This window comes from Magallana gigas, chromosome 1 (genome assembly GCF_963853765.1).
Source record: "Magallana gigas chromosome 1, xbMagGiga1.1, whole genome shotgun sequence".
Classification (NCBI taxonomy): domain Eukaryota; kingdom Metazoa; phylum Mollusca; class Bivalvia; order Ostreida; family Ostreidae; genus Magallana; species Magallana gigas.
The window spans coordinates 50,893,646-50,909,998 of NC_088853.1; the positions used below are offsets into that span (position 1 = coordinate 50,893,646).

The 16,353-nt window shown below is 37.9% G+C and overlaps 2 protein-coding genes across 8 annotated transcripts in view; one reads left to right on the forward strand and one right to left on the reverse strand.

Annotated features, from left to right (window-relative positions):
- The window catches only part of LOC105335201 (DNA repair protein complementing XP-A cells homolog), a 4,859-nt gene extending 4,477 nt beyond the window's left edge, over positions 1–382 (reverse strand). The window contains exon 1 of the mRNA XM_011439001.4: positions 120–382. Within this exon, the coding sequence (XP_011437303.3) occupies positions 120–153 (34 nt within the window). The 5' untranslated portion in view covers positions 154–382. The remainder of the gene's footprint in view (positions 1–119) is intronic.
- Positions 383–489: 107 nt separating this feature from the next.
- LOC105335199 (paired amphipathic helix protein Sin3a) lies at positions 490–16,210 on the forward strand. Of its 7 annotated transcripts, none has more exons than XM_011438993.4 (27): positions 490–625; positions 1,623–1,671; positions 1,770–1,903; positions 2,320–2,461; positions 2,782–2,939; positions 3,232–3,427; positions 3,753–4,001; positions 4,308–4,394; positions 4,688–4,831; positions 5,206–5,391; positions 5,509–5,595; positions 5,798–5,916; positions 6,298–6,428; positions 6,540–6,637; positions 7,067–7,183; positions 7,654–7,811; positions 8,250–8,330; positions 8,704–8,887; positions 9,204–9,327; positions 9,722–9,826; positions 10,091–10,341; positions 10,876–11,059; positions 11,576–11,745; positions 12,286–12,468; positions 12,854–13,029; positions 13,394–13,610; positions 14,370–16,210. In XM_011438993.4, exons 2-27 carry the CDS (start codon positions 1,663–1,665, stop codon positions 14,649–14,651), a joined length of 3,972 nt encoding a protein of 1,323 aa, XP_011437295.3. In that variant the 5' UTR covers positions 490–625; positions 1,623–1,662; the 3' UTR covers positions 14,652–16,210. The 7 variants fall into 7 exon arrangements, with proteins under 7 accessions (XP_011437295.3, XP_011437300.3, XP_011437299.3 ...); XM_011438998.4 differs by having other exon boundaries at positions 5,206–5,355; XM_011438997.4 differs by having other exon boundaries at positions 4,712–4,831.
- Positions 16,211–16,353: the final 143 nt, after the last annotated feature.

The following is a 16,353-nucleotide window of genomic DNA, read 5'->3' on the forward strand; positions in this document are numbered from 1 at the left end:
GGAAACATATTCACGGGAAATGCATTTAATGACTCTGACTAATGATGAATTAGGCTTAGTAAAAAAAAAAAAGTTGATTTTTATCTAAAATAAAACAAAGTTTATTTATAATCTTTTACCTGATGAAGACGGTGTTGGTATCGATTCGGACATGATGATTTATATATCTACTTTCACTTTTATCTACTTTGAGAATTTTTATCATAAGGCTTAATTAGGCTCGATCATTTACGTTCAAACTGCAATACGAATTTATCTCTCTTGTGTCAAACCCTTCCACTGACATATTCTATAGCAAAATAGCAGTTTTATCATTTAGATAAAAAAAAAAAGGCATATGTCTATACATAGATCCGCCTCTTTCATTTTAAACGGAAGTTTGTTACTCGGAATATATCGTCTATTATTACCGAAATTCGGGAAGACATAGACAAAGCACGAGATCATTCCGAAAGAACCCGCGTGCCATTCAAAGTTTTGTAACGATAAAAACCATTGGATAAAAACGGAAAACCTCTCTGACGTCATATTCCTACAAAAATAGAATAGTTTGTATTGATATTCGGAAGGGAATCCCAATAAAACAATCCGACAAAAATCGCAATCATCGGTGGTAGAAACAAAGGTAGGCTTCTTAGTTTTAATTCATCATGTTCTATTAATCAGTAGGTACTCATTATTTTACGTCTGTGATGCTTTTCTGACATAGAATAGATGGGGTTTTCTAGACAAATATTTGTTGATTCTAACCAACGTAGGTCGTCTTGTTGCCAAACAGTAGATCGGAATTTCTCTTTCAATGTCGAAGTTCGGGACATTTTCTTTCTCAAAATATAACATGCAGATTCAGAGCAACATAAGGAAACAAAGTTACGCTACATCTTGTCATGAAACCTATGATTTATCGAGGACATTAGTAAATTCTTACAGTAGGTCTTCGATATAAAAAATGGACTCGTCCATTCGGCTGTCTGCTTGGTCCTAGACCGTTCATCGCCCAACAACTCTGATCTGTATTTTGATGTCTGTTCGATTGTGCGTACAGGTAGATAGACTTTCTGAAATAGGAAATTCGTGTAAATAAGCATGTTTCTTTGCTTTACCAGTCCAAATCGAAGCTAAATCTTGACGAAAAATCGGAACACCTCTGTACCGTGTTCCGAATGTCTTGTTTTTGAACTCCCGGGTTCTTCTTCATCCAAATTTTACCTTTGTATCAAATAATGATAGACTGTTCCTACTTTTTAAAGCTTGTTTTATATCAAGAAACACAAATGCTTAGGGATTTTATGTGTAAGTTAAGATGTAAGTATGGAATTTGATAAACATGTTGAAGTCAAATTCAGCGGGAATAATGGCGACTATTTTGTGTACAACGGAGTAGTCTAACGTTAAAAAGAAAGGGGGTGGCAGGATAGCGAGCTTTAAATGCATAATTTGAAACAGAATGTCAAAGCCAGTTTAAGTTAATTTTTTAATTTTTTTTTGTGATCAAGACATGGATTATCAATGTTTGTCACACATTTGTTATTTTGTAAGCATGTTATTTTATATATTTTATACATATTGTACACATGTGTAATTTAATGCATTGTGATAAGTTTTTATGTTGTTGGTTTCAGAGTCTTCACCAGACTACAGCTGTGAAAATCTGGGCGGCTGATGAATACGGTAAATTTGTAATTCTATAGCACTTGCTCTCTACAAAATTGGTTTCATGAGAAAAAAAAGTTTATCAATTTATATTTGAAAACTTGTTTTCTTCATAGCAGCCCAGACGCGTTCCCCAAGGGGAGAGTCAGTATCCCAGAGTTATTGCCCCTTCAGCTCAGCGCTTTGACATTGCAGGCAGCACAGCAGCTGAAAATCTCTCCCAGATTCAGTTTCCCATGCACAATTTTCCGTAGGTAGCACATTGAGTCACTTCTAAAAAAAAAATCAACAACTTGTACTTTTTAAAGAAAATTCATTGTATCACTTCTGCATGAACTTAATTCAGTATGTATTATTTTACGAGAATTCGGGTTTACATTTTATTGCTATGATGAGAGTAAGATAAATATATATATTCTGACGTTGAAACAAACTTGCATCATAATTTCATTTGGACTACGTTTAATAATAAATAAATAAATCGATTGTTTACCTTGAAGATATTTTTATTAATAATCTCAGCTTTGTTTTTTTTTTAATTCAGTTGTTTGAAGATCTATTTTTCAATTTGATATTCAAAAAACTTTAAGAAAAAATATTTCCAAACTATTTGAATGAGTTGAACAAAGACAAATTTTAAAGTTTGGTCATATGTTGTTCTTTCAGGACTACACAGTCGCATGTTCATTCATCCGGGATGCATCACCAGCCAAACCCAACTTTACCGGGTCACCATGGAGCCCCAGCAGGGCAGGGTGGCTCCCAGCCCCCCATCCAGCAGGCCCATGCCCAGGGACCTCCCCCTCAGGTACTTGCTGTCCCCCCCCCCCCCCTCCAACCCACCCACTCGTACAGTAAAGCTGCCATCCAAGCCCTCCAACAAAACATCCTAATTATTCTGTATCAAAAAACATTTTTATCAAAATATTTTTATCAAAATATCCCTCTGCATTAGATGTTCTCCCTGGCTTTTTCTAATCTTTTGCTTGCTTATTTTTTTTCTCTTTTTGGTTTTGTTTTTGCTTTTTTGGAGTCCATTGAAACTCTCTCTCTCTCTCTCTCTCCCTCTCTCTCTCTCTCCTCTCTCTTTTTCACACACATAATTTAACAATTGGCTGACTTTTACAGGCCCACTCAGCAGCGTCCCAGGGACAGCAGCAGCAGTTCCAGAGGTTAAAGGTCGAGGACGCGCTGTCCTACCTGGACCAGGTCAAGCTACAGTTCGGGAACCAGCCACAGGTCTACAACGACTTCCTGGACATCATGAAGGAGTTCAAGTCTCAAACGTAAGTATCAGGGACCAGTTTACTTTGTAAAGTATCAGATGTAAGTAGTGGGTACCAGTTTACTTGGAATGTAAAGGCAAACATCTTCTCTACAGTACCAGATACCATTTTATCTGCTCAAGCCTCATGTGGGCAGGGAGAACAAGAAACATGTCTTTTTGTTCTAGTCTAAAGTGAGAGAATCAGAGATTAGTTTATTTGTTTTAGGTCATAAACAATAGTAATAAAAACCAGTTAATTGATGTCCTTAGGAATCATATAAAGTTTCACAAGTTGTTGTTGTTGTTTACAGAATCGACACCCCTGGAGTGATTAATCGAGTGTCCAACCTGTTCAAAGGACACCCAGACCTGATTGTGGGCTTCAACACGTTCCTGCCCCCGGGCTACAAGATCGAGGTCCAGGCCAATGAGATCAGCGTACACCAGCCCGGGCAGCAGACCTTGTGTATCCCTACCAATGCCCCCGTAATGCTGCCCTCTGCTACGGTCAGTACAGTTCTAACGTCTTCCCCCCCCCCCCCCCCCCCCCCAAAAAAAAATAACCCCAACAAACACCAGGTGCAAAAAAAAAAAAATACTGCAAGTAGATTTATATTGTCCAACCTTCCCTGCCCCTTGCATGTACATAAACAAAAATGCCCTTTTTATACACACTCCCTACCACAGATGCAAAACCACTCCACACACTTTGAGATTCATTTTTGTTGATTTTTTCTAAGCCAGCCACCCACAAATAAAACATGTCACTTAGAAATTAACACAGTAATTTATCTGAATATCATTATTTTATTTTATGATGTTTTCATTTCAGCCAATGCCGGGACACAAGTTGGACATGTTCTCCATGCAGCCGAAGACGACACCTCCCCCTGCCCACATGGCGACCCCGCCCACTCACGGCTCCTCCCACCACTCTTATCACCAGTCCCCCCACCGCGGGGCCGCGGCCGATCAGATAGGGGGAACTACCCCCCAGAGCCACCAGCCCCAGCCTCAGCAGCCACAGGCTGGTCAACCGGTGGAGTTCAACCACGCCATCAACTATGTCAACAAGATCAAGGTGGGGGTCAATACAGGTCACTCAAACTCTTGAACTGCTGGGGGTGTTAATGGGTCTCAGCAAAAAAAATCATTGATTATGTTTTCAGTTTTCAAACTCTTAGATTGCTATGAATTATAAATTGGGTGGATTGAAAAAAAAAATGAGTTTTAACATCAAATGGGATATAGATTACTTTTTTTTTCTTTCAATAAACAGTGATCTCTTTCAAAGACCTAATTATAACCATGGCTGTACTTATTGTTATCGAACGTTTTGACCCTTGTCTTCATTTTGAACTTCAATATATTTGCTTTTGTTTGACAGAATCGGTTCCAGGGTCAGCCAGAGATCTACAAGGCGTTTCTGGAGATACTGCACACCTATCAGAAGGAACAGCGCAACCTGAAGGAGGTAGGTCCATACAATATATAGCGCACAATCCCCACCCCTTCCCCAAATCCCCCTAATGAATAGCAGTGTTTTGCAGTCAGTTTTAAATCGTAGTGTACTTTATTGTAGGGGAGATCAGAGGCCCCACTCTCTCTCCCTAACACCCCCTGAAATTTATGGTGCCATCAATTCTAAATTCGTTGTTTACTTTGATATTAAGGAGAGAATATAAGCCTCTCCGAATCCCTGCACACCCATTTATAAGTGGCAGTGTGACGCCCTCCCCTCTAAATTAATTGTGTGCTCCATTGTAGGGGATTGTCTCCCCTGCGTGTAAGCCACTGACGGAGGCGGAGGTCTACTCCCAAGTGGCCAAGCTGTTCCAGAACCAGGAGGACCTACTGGCCGAGTTTGGACAGTTCCTGCCCGACGCCAACGGATCAGCCTATGGCGGATATGTAAGTTATCTGTGTACTGAAGATTCCTTATTTTATTCTTGTACCTAGCACTGCGATTCAAATGGTTTTCGTCAAATTGCTAGAATATTAAATCATGAACACAGAATTTTTTATAACTCTTATAGTTTACGTAAAAGTGAGATTTTTTAAAATCCGCAATATGTGCCTCTCGCAATTTTAAGCGGATATTATTTCCTCGCTTTTAAGTAGGAATTTACAGTATATATATATATAGATAAAAATGAATGCCGTAGGTAATCTGTGTATCGTCCTTACATTTCTTTCTTCCTATCTTTTTCCAACTGAACATGTTGCACGGTGATAGTTCTCTTTGTGTAATCTCTATTTCATTATGATTGATTTTCTTTTTCCAGCTGAACATGTTGCAGGGTGACAGTTCCCTGGGGGTCAGGAATGACCACTCATCCACTGTCAAAAAGCCCTCCCTGGGCAACAAGAGCCAGATGGGCAAGAGCGGGAACCAGCACAGACGCCCCTCTGGTGGGCCCCAACCACCCCAGAAGGTGAGCAGAGTTAAAGGGTCACAGATGAGCGGTCAAGTGAGTTGAATGCACAATAAGGATTAATTTTTTTTTATGTACATTTTATATACAGAGTGTGTTAATGTGAATAGGATTTAGAAAAGAAGATGTTATGGGGAGAGATTTTTTTTTCAGAAACAGAGAACAGGAACTTTGAAAGACATCTCATTGGCCGAGGCTGGGCGGTACGGAACTCTGAACGAGTTTGCCTTCTTTGACAAAGTAAGTGCTCGGAGCTCGAGTCATTCGTGTGTAGATAATGAATTTGTTACCAGAGAAAAAAGAATTCTGAAAAGAGAATTACAGCTGACTTGATGTAATTCATTTTGGTGGTTGACTAAAGCAAAATCTTGATGATCTTTTGAATTTGTTAATGTTTGATGTTGGATTAGTGCCAATCTGATGATTTTTCCTGATGTTTCAGGTGAGGAAGTTCCTTAAGCACCCAGAGGTATACGAGAACTTCCTGCGTTGTCTGGTTCTCTTCAACCAGGAAGTCATTTCCCGTACTGAACTGGTTCAGCTGGTCCAGACATTCTTACAGTAAGTTCCTGGTTATAAGTTTAATTCCTGGTGTTAAAGAAGATTGAAAGTAGAATCATTTTCATTTTTCTGTGGTGACATTGGTCGTAATGTGAAGCCAACCATCAGATTGGCCATAAATTTTAAGATATGATTTGTGAAAGCTATAAACTATCATTCAGTAAAGGAAAAGTTCACATATTTAAGCTTTTAAATTTGGCTGCTTTGCTGTTATCTTTATTGAAAGAAGACAAAGTCTAAAAATGGCCAGAACTATCAAGACCTCTAAATTCTGATAGTTTTAAATAAACAATAAGAATGAAATCATTAAAATAGATATGTTTATGTTTGCATACACAAACTAGTGTGTATTAAAATTATTAATTGATCTTCCCTCAACAGGCGGTCCCCCGAGTTGTACAAGTGGTTCAAAGATTTCCTGGGGTACAAAGAGTCAGGAGGCACCACCGAGGCGGTCCCCCAGGGGGCGCTCGGCAAGGAGAGGGTCAGCGGGGAGCTGGCCATGGAAATAGGTCAGTACCATGGCAACATCACAACCACTGACCAAAACAAACAGCTGTAATGAAATTGGAGTCATATTTTGGATGATATTTCAATTGGATGTTTCCCTTTTTTCTTTTTAGATTATGCTACCTGCAAGCGCTATGGAGCGAGTTACAGAGCACTGCCAAAGTCCTACCCCCAGCCCAAGTGTTCAGGCCGCAGTCCCCTGTGTAGGGAGGTGAGTAAGGTTTCCCAACCATCCCAACCCCCTAAGTCAAGTTCATACTCCTCTTCAAGCCCAAGTTTTCAATTTACAGTTTTTTCTAAGCAATGTGTTGAAACAGTTATTCCTTCCCTCAGTTGTCAAAGATTTCACATCAGTTTGCCCCTACAATACACACTTCTCATGCGACTTGCATTAAGTATATAGCCTAAAAACAAATCCCTCAACCTCAATGTTCAAACCAGAGCTTCTCACATAGACAATCTTTTCTCTCTTGTTATTACTCTGCATATTTACAAATGGTATGTCTCTGAAAGGTTAATATTGGTTAAAAAAAATACAGTAGGTAATAAAATACTTTCACATCTTTATTTCTGTAGATATTTAACCCTTTTGCACCTGTTATTCTGTAGGTATTGAACATGTTTTACTGTATTTCTGTAGGTACTAAACGATACCTGGGTGTCCTTCCCCTCCTGGTCAGAAGACTCTACCTTTGTCACATCGCGGAAAACACAGTACGAGGAGCACATCTACCGATGTGAAGACGAGCGGTTCGAGGTGAGTTATCAGTAAAGCTCAGTTAGGCCATTTTCCTGCCTTACTTCTATTAGTCCCCTACCCCTTTTTCCAGCCCCCAAAATATCATATTGCCTAAGATTTTACAAAAATTACTGTAAACATATTACATTTGGCTGTGTATTCTATTTAGCGTTTTTGGCGAATGCGGCTTCCGCTAAATCAAGAACATCGCTTAATGACATACATACATGTAAAAGAATAGGCACATTCAAGAATACGCTAATTCAAATCCACGCCATCTTGTACAAAAAATGTTTTCCGCCAAATATCGAACGCGCCAAATATAATACTTTTACAGTAGTTCTACACATATTTGATGACTTGAAAAAATTCTTTTCTTCAGAAATAACTCCTGTCGAATAATGTTTGGTTTGTAAAGTGAAAATTGCAAAAAATTATTCTTCCTGAATTGAGATGAAAGCAATGATGGATCTGACCTTTTGTTGTAGCTTGACGTTGTCATAGAAACAAATCTGGCCACCATTCGTTGCTTGGAGGCTGTGCAGAAGAAAATGGGCCGCATGTCTTCAGAGGAGGCTGCCAAGTTCCGGCTGGACAACGCCCTAGGGGGGTCATCCGACGTCCTGCAAAGGAAGGCCATACAAAGGTCAGTCAGAGTCGTAACTAGATGGGGGGGGGGGGGGGGGGTAGGGTCAGTACTTGGTAATGGCATGTATAGGATCAAGCTAGAGAATATTTAATACGATTTTACTGTGGATAGGATGCTTACTTTACCTGGAGCAGAATTTATAAAGATTGACAGAGGTGAAAATTATTTTGCTTATGACAGTTTAATCTTGTTTAGAATACTGGCATTAATTATAATTAACAGAGTGAGAATTAAAGTGTACACATGATAATTTTATTCTCCTATAAAAAAAAATTTGAAAAATACCAAATCACTTGATTTTTCCTCTGAACGTTAAATTTTGCTGTATTTGTGGTAACTTTAAAGTAAAACGTTAAGCATAAAATGTGTTGTATGATGGTTGAAAGTAAGAGTAAAACAGTCCCCAGTTCCTGACGAGTCCGTGGTTTATTGTAGGATATACGGCGACAAAGCCCCGGACATTATCGACGGACTGAAGAAGAATCCAGTGGTGGCAGTACCATTAGTACTGAGGAGGTAAGGGGGGGATAATTTAAGTAACATGATTATTTTATTGAAAGATAATTATTTCAGTAGAATGAAGTTAGTACAGTTGTAACTGCTGATGAAAGGAACAGCTTCATAGGAAGACAATTCTAAAGAGGAGAGGACCAGACAACATTACTCTTATCATTATTTTTGAGAAGTGATAATATTTACATGTACAAATTTACATGTATCTAGAGGAATTTTATCTTGATTAAGAAAGACCATTGAATTAATTCAGAACAAAATAGGCTAATGAATATAATGAATGAATAAGAGTGCAATGTTTTGAAGAATAAATTGGCAAAAAATCTTAAGTAATATAATATAGTAAGTTTTATAAGGAAGGACTTTTGACAAACAGGTTAAAGGCCAAGGAGGAGGAGTGGCGCGAGGCCCAGCGGGACTTCAACAAGTACTGGCGCGAGCAGAACGAGAAGTACTATCTGAAGTCACTGGACCACCAGGGCATCAACTTCAAACAGAACGACATAAAGGCCATCCGATCCAAGGCACTCCTCAACGAGATCGAGACCATCTACGACGAGGTCAGTCTCTGCGCACGCAAATCATTGATTCTACAGCCCACACAGATCAGTCAGTCTATAGCATTGAATCTACAGCCCCCATGCATAGTCTATAGCCCACACAATTGTTGGATTCGTCCGCCATCTTGTTTGATGTACTTTCTTATAGCATGTCATGTTGACATTCCCAATTCTTAAATGTTTAAATGTGAGTGGGTTGTAAACTATGGACCAATATACATTTAGAATGTTTGTGTAATTATAAGTAAGAATAGAAAGTATTGCAGTTAAACATTACTTTATTAAATCTTACATGAGTGTGTTTTTTCTGTGACAGAGGTCTGAACAGGACACGGAGACCGCGGAAGCCTTCAACCCTCACCTAAGTTACGTGTACAAGGATCGGTCAGTCATAGAGGACGCCTCCTCCCTCATACTGCACCACATGAAGCGACAGGCCGGTGAGTGGGGGGTAGGGGGTTTGGGGAATTCATTGATAGGGGAGGGGTTGAGAGTATGGTCTTTAAAGTTACATTTAATGTACATTTTTAAGTGGTTTGTTAAAAATTTAGAAAATACATTTGTGTGTCAGGCAAAACAACAGCCTTTATTTGAATGCATCTTTCCAGTTGCCTTTGTTTAGATAAATGATATTTCATGAAATTATTCTAGGAAATGATTTAATGAGGAATAATAACTGATTTATAAAATCCAGATAATTGTCAGGTTAAGGAAAGAGGAGAAGGTAGAAAAAAGTGTTTTGTTCCTCAGAAAGTGCTCCTGGGGATTGAGGTTTTTATTTATCTTCAGAGAGTTTTCTCAAGTATTAAGAAAAAACTGTTGATGTTTTTGTAGCTATCCACAAAGACGACAAACACAAGATCAAGCTGTTACTACGGCAACTGATTCCTGACCTGTTCTTTTCACCTCGGCAGGAAATGAGCGACGATGAAGATGAAGGTTAGGGGAGATAACTTCCTAAAATCATATTTTCTTGTGTAAAATTAACAATATTCTCCTGTTGTATTTAATAGATTTGTTTATTCATACAATGCATAACACAATATTCACATCTTTGGATGTTAATTGGAAACTACATGTATGACATTGTGTATCATAGATATTGGATCCTTTATGAAATTTCTATGAACACTTTATGAAATCTATGTGAAACTGCATTTTAGTTTTAAAATGCTCAAAAAATTCATCCCACTTTAATTTCAGATGACATGGAAACAGATGAAGCAGTTGACAAGGAAACAACAAAATCAGAAGAAAAGAGAGAGTCGGAGAGGGACAGATCGTCAAGTTCAGGGAAAAATGGGAAGGACAGTGAAGCAGGCACCCTGAAAATCAAAGAGGAGAAGATGGAGACGACGGAAATCAAACAGGAAGACGAGGAGAGTAAATCGGCAGACTCTGCCATCATTAACGGCAGCCAGGACGAAAACACCAACGATGGGGATATGGAGGATGTGAGTTCAGTATTTGTTTGGTGTGATTGACTATTTTTTGTTGACACCCCCACCCCACCTATCCCTATCTGTCATTTTTCGAACATAAGTAATGATAACTGAAATCAGAAATCAGAAATATGCTACATGTAACTAAGAAGTTGTGTGCATTTGTTATTTTAAAAAATCCTGTTACGTTTAAAAATAAAAAGGGGGGGGGGTCCTTATGCAGTGTCATTTGTAAAGGGATGCTCCACTCTGTGTTGCTTTCTTGTGTAAGAAAGCTCCATTGTACAGGGTTGTCTCTAAGACCCGGGAGGGTGGAATTTGCATGCCTAAAGTGACGTAATTACCCGGCTATTTTTCAATTTCAAACATAATCTAGCTATAAGCTAGACCTCTAGATCCCCTTCTACTTTTTTATTTCTCCCTTCTACATCAATTTTTAGAGACAACCCTGATTGCTTGATGGCCCTTTGTTAAGGGATGCTTCACTTTGTGATGTTTGTTTTGTGAGAGTATGGCCCTTGTTAACCTAGCTATGTTGTTTGACAGGACGACATCTACTCCCTGTTCTTTGTCAACAACAACTGGTACCTGTTCTTCCGCCTGCACCAGATCCTTTGCGAGCGCCTGTACAAGATCTACACCTACTCCGTCAAAATCGCCGCGGAGGAGGCGCAGTGCCGCAAGGACAGGAAGGAGTCGACCGCCATCGCTCTACGCCTCAAAGCTCCAAGTAAGACCATCGTAGTGTTAAATTGTTCATTTAGGGCTCTCGATGATTGATGATATACAGGAAATATTTCGAACTTTTAAAATGTAATTTGTATTATCTCCCAATTTATTGAAAAACAACAAAACAAGTGAAAACACAAAAAAGAAAAAGCGTTAACAAAATGAAACAAGTTTGAACCATAATGTTACCTTTGACTGCCAAAATTTAAACGAATGTTTTTAAAGATAGATGTTATTTAACTATAATATCATGCCTGATCAGACTTGAAAACTTGTAAAACAATTTTCCAGCAGTGCTAACATATTTGGAGTAAATTCCCTAACACCCTTGATTATTCTTGATTAAGTACATGCATTATTGTACCGTAGTTTCGGATGGTTAAAGGTGAGATAGAGGTGGTTGTAGTTTGTAACTTTGTGACTGTAGTTTACGACGTTATGACGGTTACAGGTGAGATAGAGGTGGTTGTAGATTGTAACTTTGTGACTGTAGTTTACGATGTTATGATGGTTACAGGTGAGATAGAGCCGGAGGAGTACTACCCGTACTTCCTGGAGATGGTGAAGAGTTTACTGGACGGTAACCTGGAGTCCACGCAGTACGAGGACCAGCTGCGTGAGATGTACGGCATCCACGCCTACATCGCCTTCACCATGGAAAAACTCGTACAGAACCTGGTCAGACAGGTACGCCAGCTCATTTACTGTATTGTAACTTACTTCTAGGGCTGAGGATGTATTGTACAATTTAATAATAAAAATACTGTGGTTTCATTAATATTCAAGGGTATCAATTTTCGTGGATAAAGTGAAAATCACAGTTTCAAGGATACGTAAATTTGTGGCCAATGACCCTTATCAATAGAAATTGTTGATAGAAATTACACTTCAATGAACATTAAATTTCGTGGATCAACTAAACAATGAAATCCACGAAAATTGGTATTCAACGAATATTGATGAAACCACAGTAATAAAAAAAGAAAATTAAAAAGAAATAAAGATGGGATGATCATAAAGATTTACTTTTCTGTGCTGAGCCTTCACTGCCATGTTACCTTGTTTAATAGAAGTTATTTGCCCAGAAACAACAAAGAAATTTTGGTTTTGCCCCATCACAATGAAGATATATTTTTTTTGGTCCTGAAACAATAAAGTCATTTTGTTTTGTCCTCGTACAATTAAGACGTTTTGCCACAATAAAGACATTTTGTTTTGCCCTGACAGATGCAGCACATTGTGCAGGACGAGGTGTGTCTGAGGATCACCGCGCTGCACCAGGAGGAGAGGAAGAACGGGGCCACCGGGGGGCGGGTTGCCACCGTACACCAGCGGACCGTCAAGGAAACTGCCTACCACAAGAGGGCCGAACAGAGTCTCAGTGAGGAGAACTGCTTCAGAATCGTCATTGTAAGTCTAACCTACATGTAAATAACATTCAATCAAGAATTGCAACATGTTCATAATTTATTGACAAGCTGTTGGAGGAAAATAAAACAAGGCACCGAGTGTTAAGAAAGGGCAAATTAACATTTTGGGAACTCTGTGATTTTTAATCAAGCACATTGTGTTATCTTATAGATAGTATTGAAATTGTATAATTGAGGGATAAGTCTTTTATGTAGGGAATTGTTAAAGAGTAAATAAAATTCAAATGTTTGCATGGTTCTGAGGGTATTGATTTCTCTTTATTTTTTCCGTATGAGAGTATTAAACATTATTTTCAGTTCGATTTCCAATATACCATAGTATGCTATTTTCTATATACTGTAAGAATGATAAACATTATTTTCAGTTCAAGAAGGAGTGCAGGTTGACCTTTGAACTGATGGACACTGAGCATGAGCAGTCGGACGACCCGATAGAGGTGGAGCGCTGGTCCGAGTACGTGGAGAAGTACGTCTCCAAGGATGACACCGTCTCCGACGACCTGAAGGAACACCTCAACCGCAAACCTGTCTTCTTACCCAGGTAAGAACCGCAAACCCCGTTTTCTTAACCAGGTAAGAAACACAAATCCTGTCGTCTTACTCAGGTAAGAACCACAAACCTTGTCCCATTGCTCAGTTGAGATCTGTAAACCTGTCTTCTTAATTTCTCATCTGTACTGACCTTTGTTGATGTCTGTCTTTTCTGTCATTCTTTGAATATCTCACCTGTTGTACTCAGGTAAACCATTTGACTCTGGTTTATGATAAGAGCTACCAAACCTGTCATGAATCTCTCTGACATCTTCTTCACAATATCAGCAAATGTGCTTGCAGATTATTTTATACAGGTTTGATATGAAACTCTATCTGATATTACTTGCATTAATTTTGTTCTCTTTTTGAAGGAATGTCCGACAGTGGCGACGTCACCAGAAGAACCAAAAATCCCGGTCGGACACGGAGACAGAGGAAATCCTGGGCTCTCCCAAACAATCGACGGAGGAGATGGACATCCTGGATAATACAGAATGTAAATTCAACGTCAACTCATTCAAAATCGTCTACGTGGTCAACAGCGAATACTACCTGTACAAGAGAACAGCTCTCACCAAAGCCAGAGAGGTAGGGTGTGTGGAAATGGGAAGGGGGTTTCATTGAATTGTGGGGGGAGAGGGGAATGAGTTAGAATGAACGACGATGTTTTGGGTGTCAAACTGTTAAACTCTTGTAGGAACATTAAGGATTTATAGGATTATTGAATGATGATAAGATTTAAAAATACACACTTGGACTTTATGAATTTTATGATAAAATGATGTGATTTTGTTTCTCTAACAATAATCAAACTGTGGTTATAACAGATTATAATTGTACACCCTGGAATTGTAGCTGATTTTTTCACTGTTATTGTGTCATAAGCCCAAAAATGAATGTTTTTATTATCAGGCAATGATGCAGTTGGTCACATACCACCAAAATTAATTTACAGGATATTTTATTGCCATATTGAAAAGATCTTGGGAAAACCTTCAGTTCAAATATGAAATAGAATTATTCTGCTTTACAAATTGAAAATAATTTACCTGTCTGAAACATGATATTTTGAAACTATATTTTAATATTTTTGACCTTTGCTAAAAAGTTTTTTTCTATAAATTTTAAGAATGACAAAAGTTAAATCATTTATCATCTGGTGAATTGGAGATAAAAAAAAAGAATATATGACTTGTGCTTTAAGACTTATTAAGAGAGGTTTTGAAGCCACACACTAAGTTCTCATATTTATGATAATAAATGACTGATGTATTTAATTAACTCTTACTTTTAATTTCACAAGTTTCTTATTTATGATGATGATGATTGAATGACTCTTGCTTACAGTCCCACAAGAGAGTCTCACTGAAGCTCCATGACAAGTTCTCGTCGTGGATCGAGGGCTGGCGTGAGGAGAACCTGAGCGAGGACCAGCGGGCCAACTGTGAGGACTGGCTAATGGGTCACGGCGAGGATGTGGTGGCATGTACTACCACCAAAGAGCCACGTGGCGACCAGGACTCCACGCCCTACTTCTCCTACAACAAGTACCACGTCGAGTACGAGTATGAGACAAAGAGCGAGGCAGGGGAACCAGCTGAGATACCCAAAGAGGCGGCCACCAGTTAAAGAGTGTAGGAGGGGCAACTTGCTAAAACACAACCTCCACTTGTTGAAGAGTATTTTTGGAGTAGCCACTTGCTAAAAAACACAACTGGGCAAGATACATGTATTTGGTCAAAGCGAATTTATGGATCTATGACAAGGGTTGCATTTAATGAAGGACTGTTGACTCGCATTTAATACGAACATTTCAGAAGATCTCAAAGAGCATCTCTATTTTAACACCTGTTTTGCATTATTATTTTTTAAGAAAATCAATGGAAAGAATTAAGTTGATGCATTTGGAATAACGTGAAGTTGAAGATCTTGTCCTTGATTTTTTTTTTTTTTTTTTACAAAAGATTTGTATCAACATGGCAACTTGCATTATGGTTTCATTGTTGAAAAAAGATATTTTTATTGAGATTTATTAATATAATGATATATTGTAGTGATTTCAATAGTACATTTGTAAATAAGAAAAGTGTATACAAAAGATTATTATGTTGTAATATAAAAGTGAGGTTATGTGTCTTCAATCCTACTCAGCATTGTAAGTAAAAGTTAAGGCATGTGTAGAATCCCAATCCTAAAAATTACATTAAAAAAACATGTAATAGGAGTCGAACATTAAGTTATTGTACATTGATTTGTAATGTAAATAATTACATTACATCGTTTATTACATATTATTACAATGTTGCAGAAAGCAGTGAAATGTTGTGTAACTTTGTAAGTAATGTCATTTTTTATCTTGTGTCAAGTTATTATTACACAGAATTGTAATCTTGTTTATTACAAAAGGGGTTACAGAAAAGAATTATGTCGGCGTAATGAAATAAGTTAGATTACATTGATCACATTCTGTACATTTCTCTATTTCTAAAATGTCTGTGTCTGTTTACATGTACTGTGCAAGTTTTGTAGCAGATTGTTGCAAGTATTCCTAGTCAAGGGAATATAAGGGTTGTTCTATGTTAAACCAAAATGAATTGCAATTGCATTCTCTGTCATGAGAAGTGTTTTTCATACATCAATGTCATGAAACATGTTTATATCTCCCACTGTCTCGAGGAATGATTACAAATATGTTGTCAATACAAATTGTTACAAATTCATGCGGTACATTTTTGTTCAGGATTGTCCCCTAGTTCGTATGTCTGGGACTGAAATACCTCTATATATTTATGATTACATGTTACAGTGTATTTTGATTACATGTTATTATTTCATTTATGTAGATATTGAATTCCATGCAGAATGTAACATTTGATTTTTTTTATTACATTATTACATACATATAACCTGTCAGACAAATAATATTCATTTTTTTTAAAAAGAAAATGTTGAAAGTTGATTAATACACTTGAAATTGTTAATTTTTTGTTACATATTGCCTTGAACTCCATGAAACAATTTTCCTTATCCTCTAAAACAAAATGTAATAGTATTCATAGTTGTTACATTACTGTTACATTAAGCATTGCAACACTTTTGTAAATAGATTTTCTCTGATGCTGCCTTGTAACTCTTTACATTGTGTATGTTTAGTATAGAAAAAATGTGTAATAAAGATCGAAAGTCGACTGTGGTTATGCTTAACATAGAATTTGGAGACCTTGGAGGCTTTTGCTGACAGCAAATCAAATGTCTGCTGCAAGAAAATTTAACATCAAATTGGAATTCTTAAAATATCATTTAATTTTAAAATAGGCTAATGTTTGCGGTC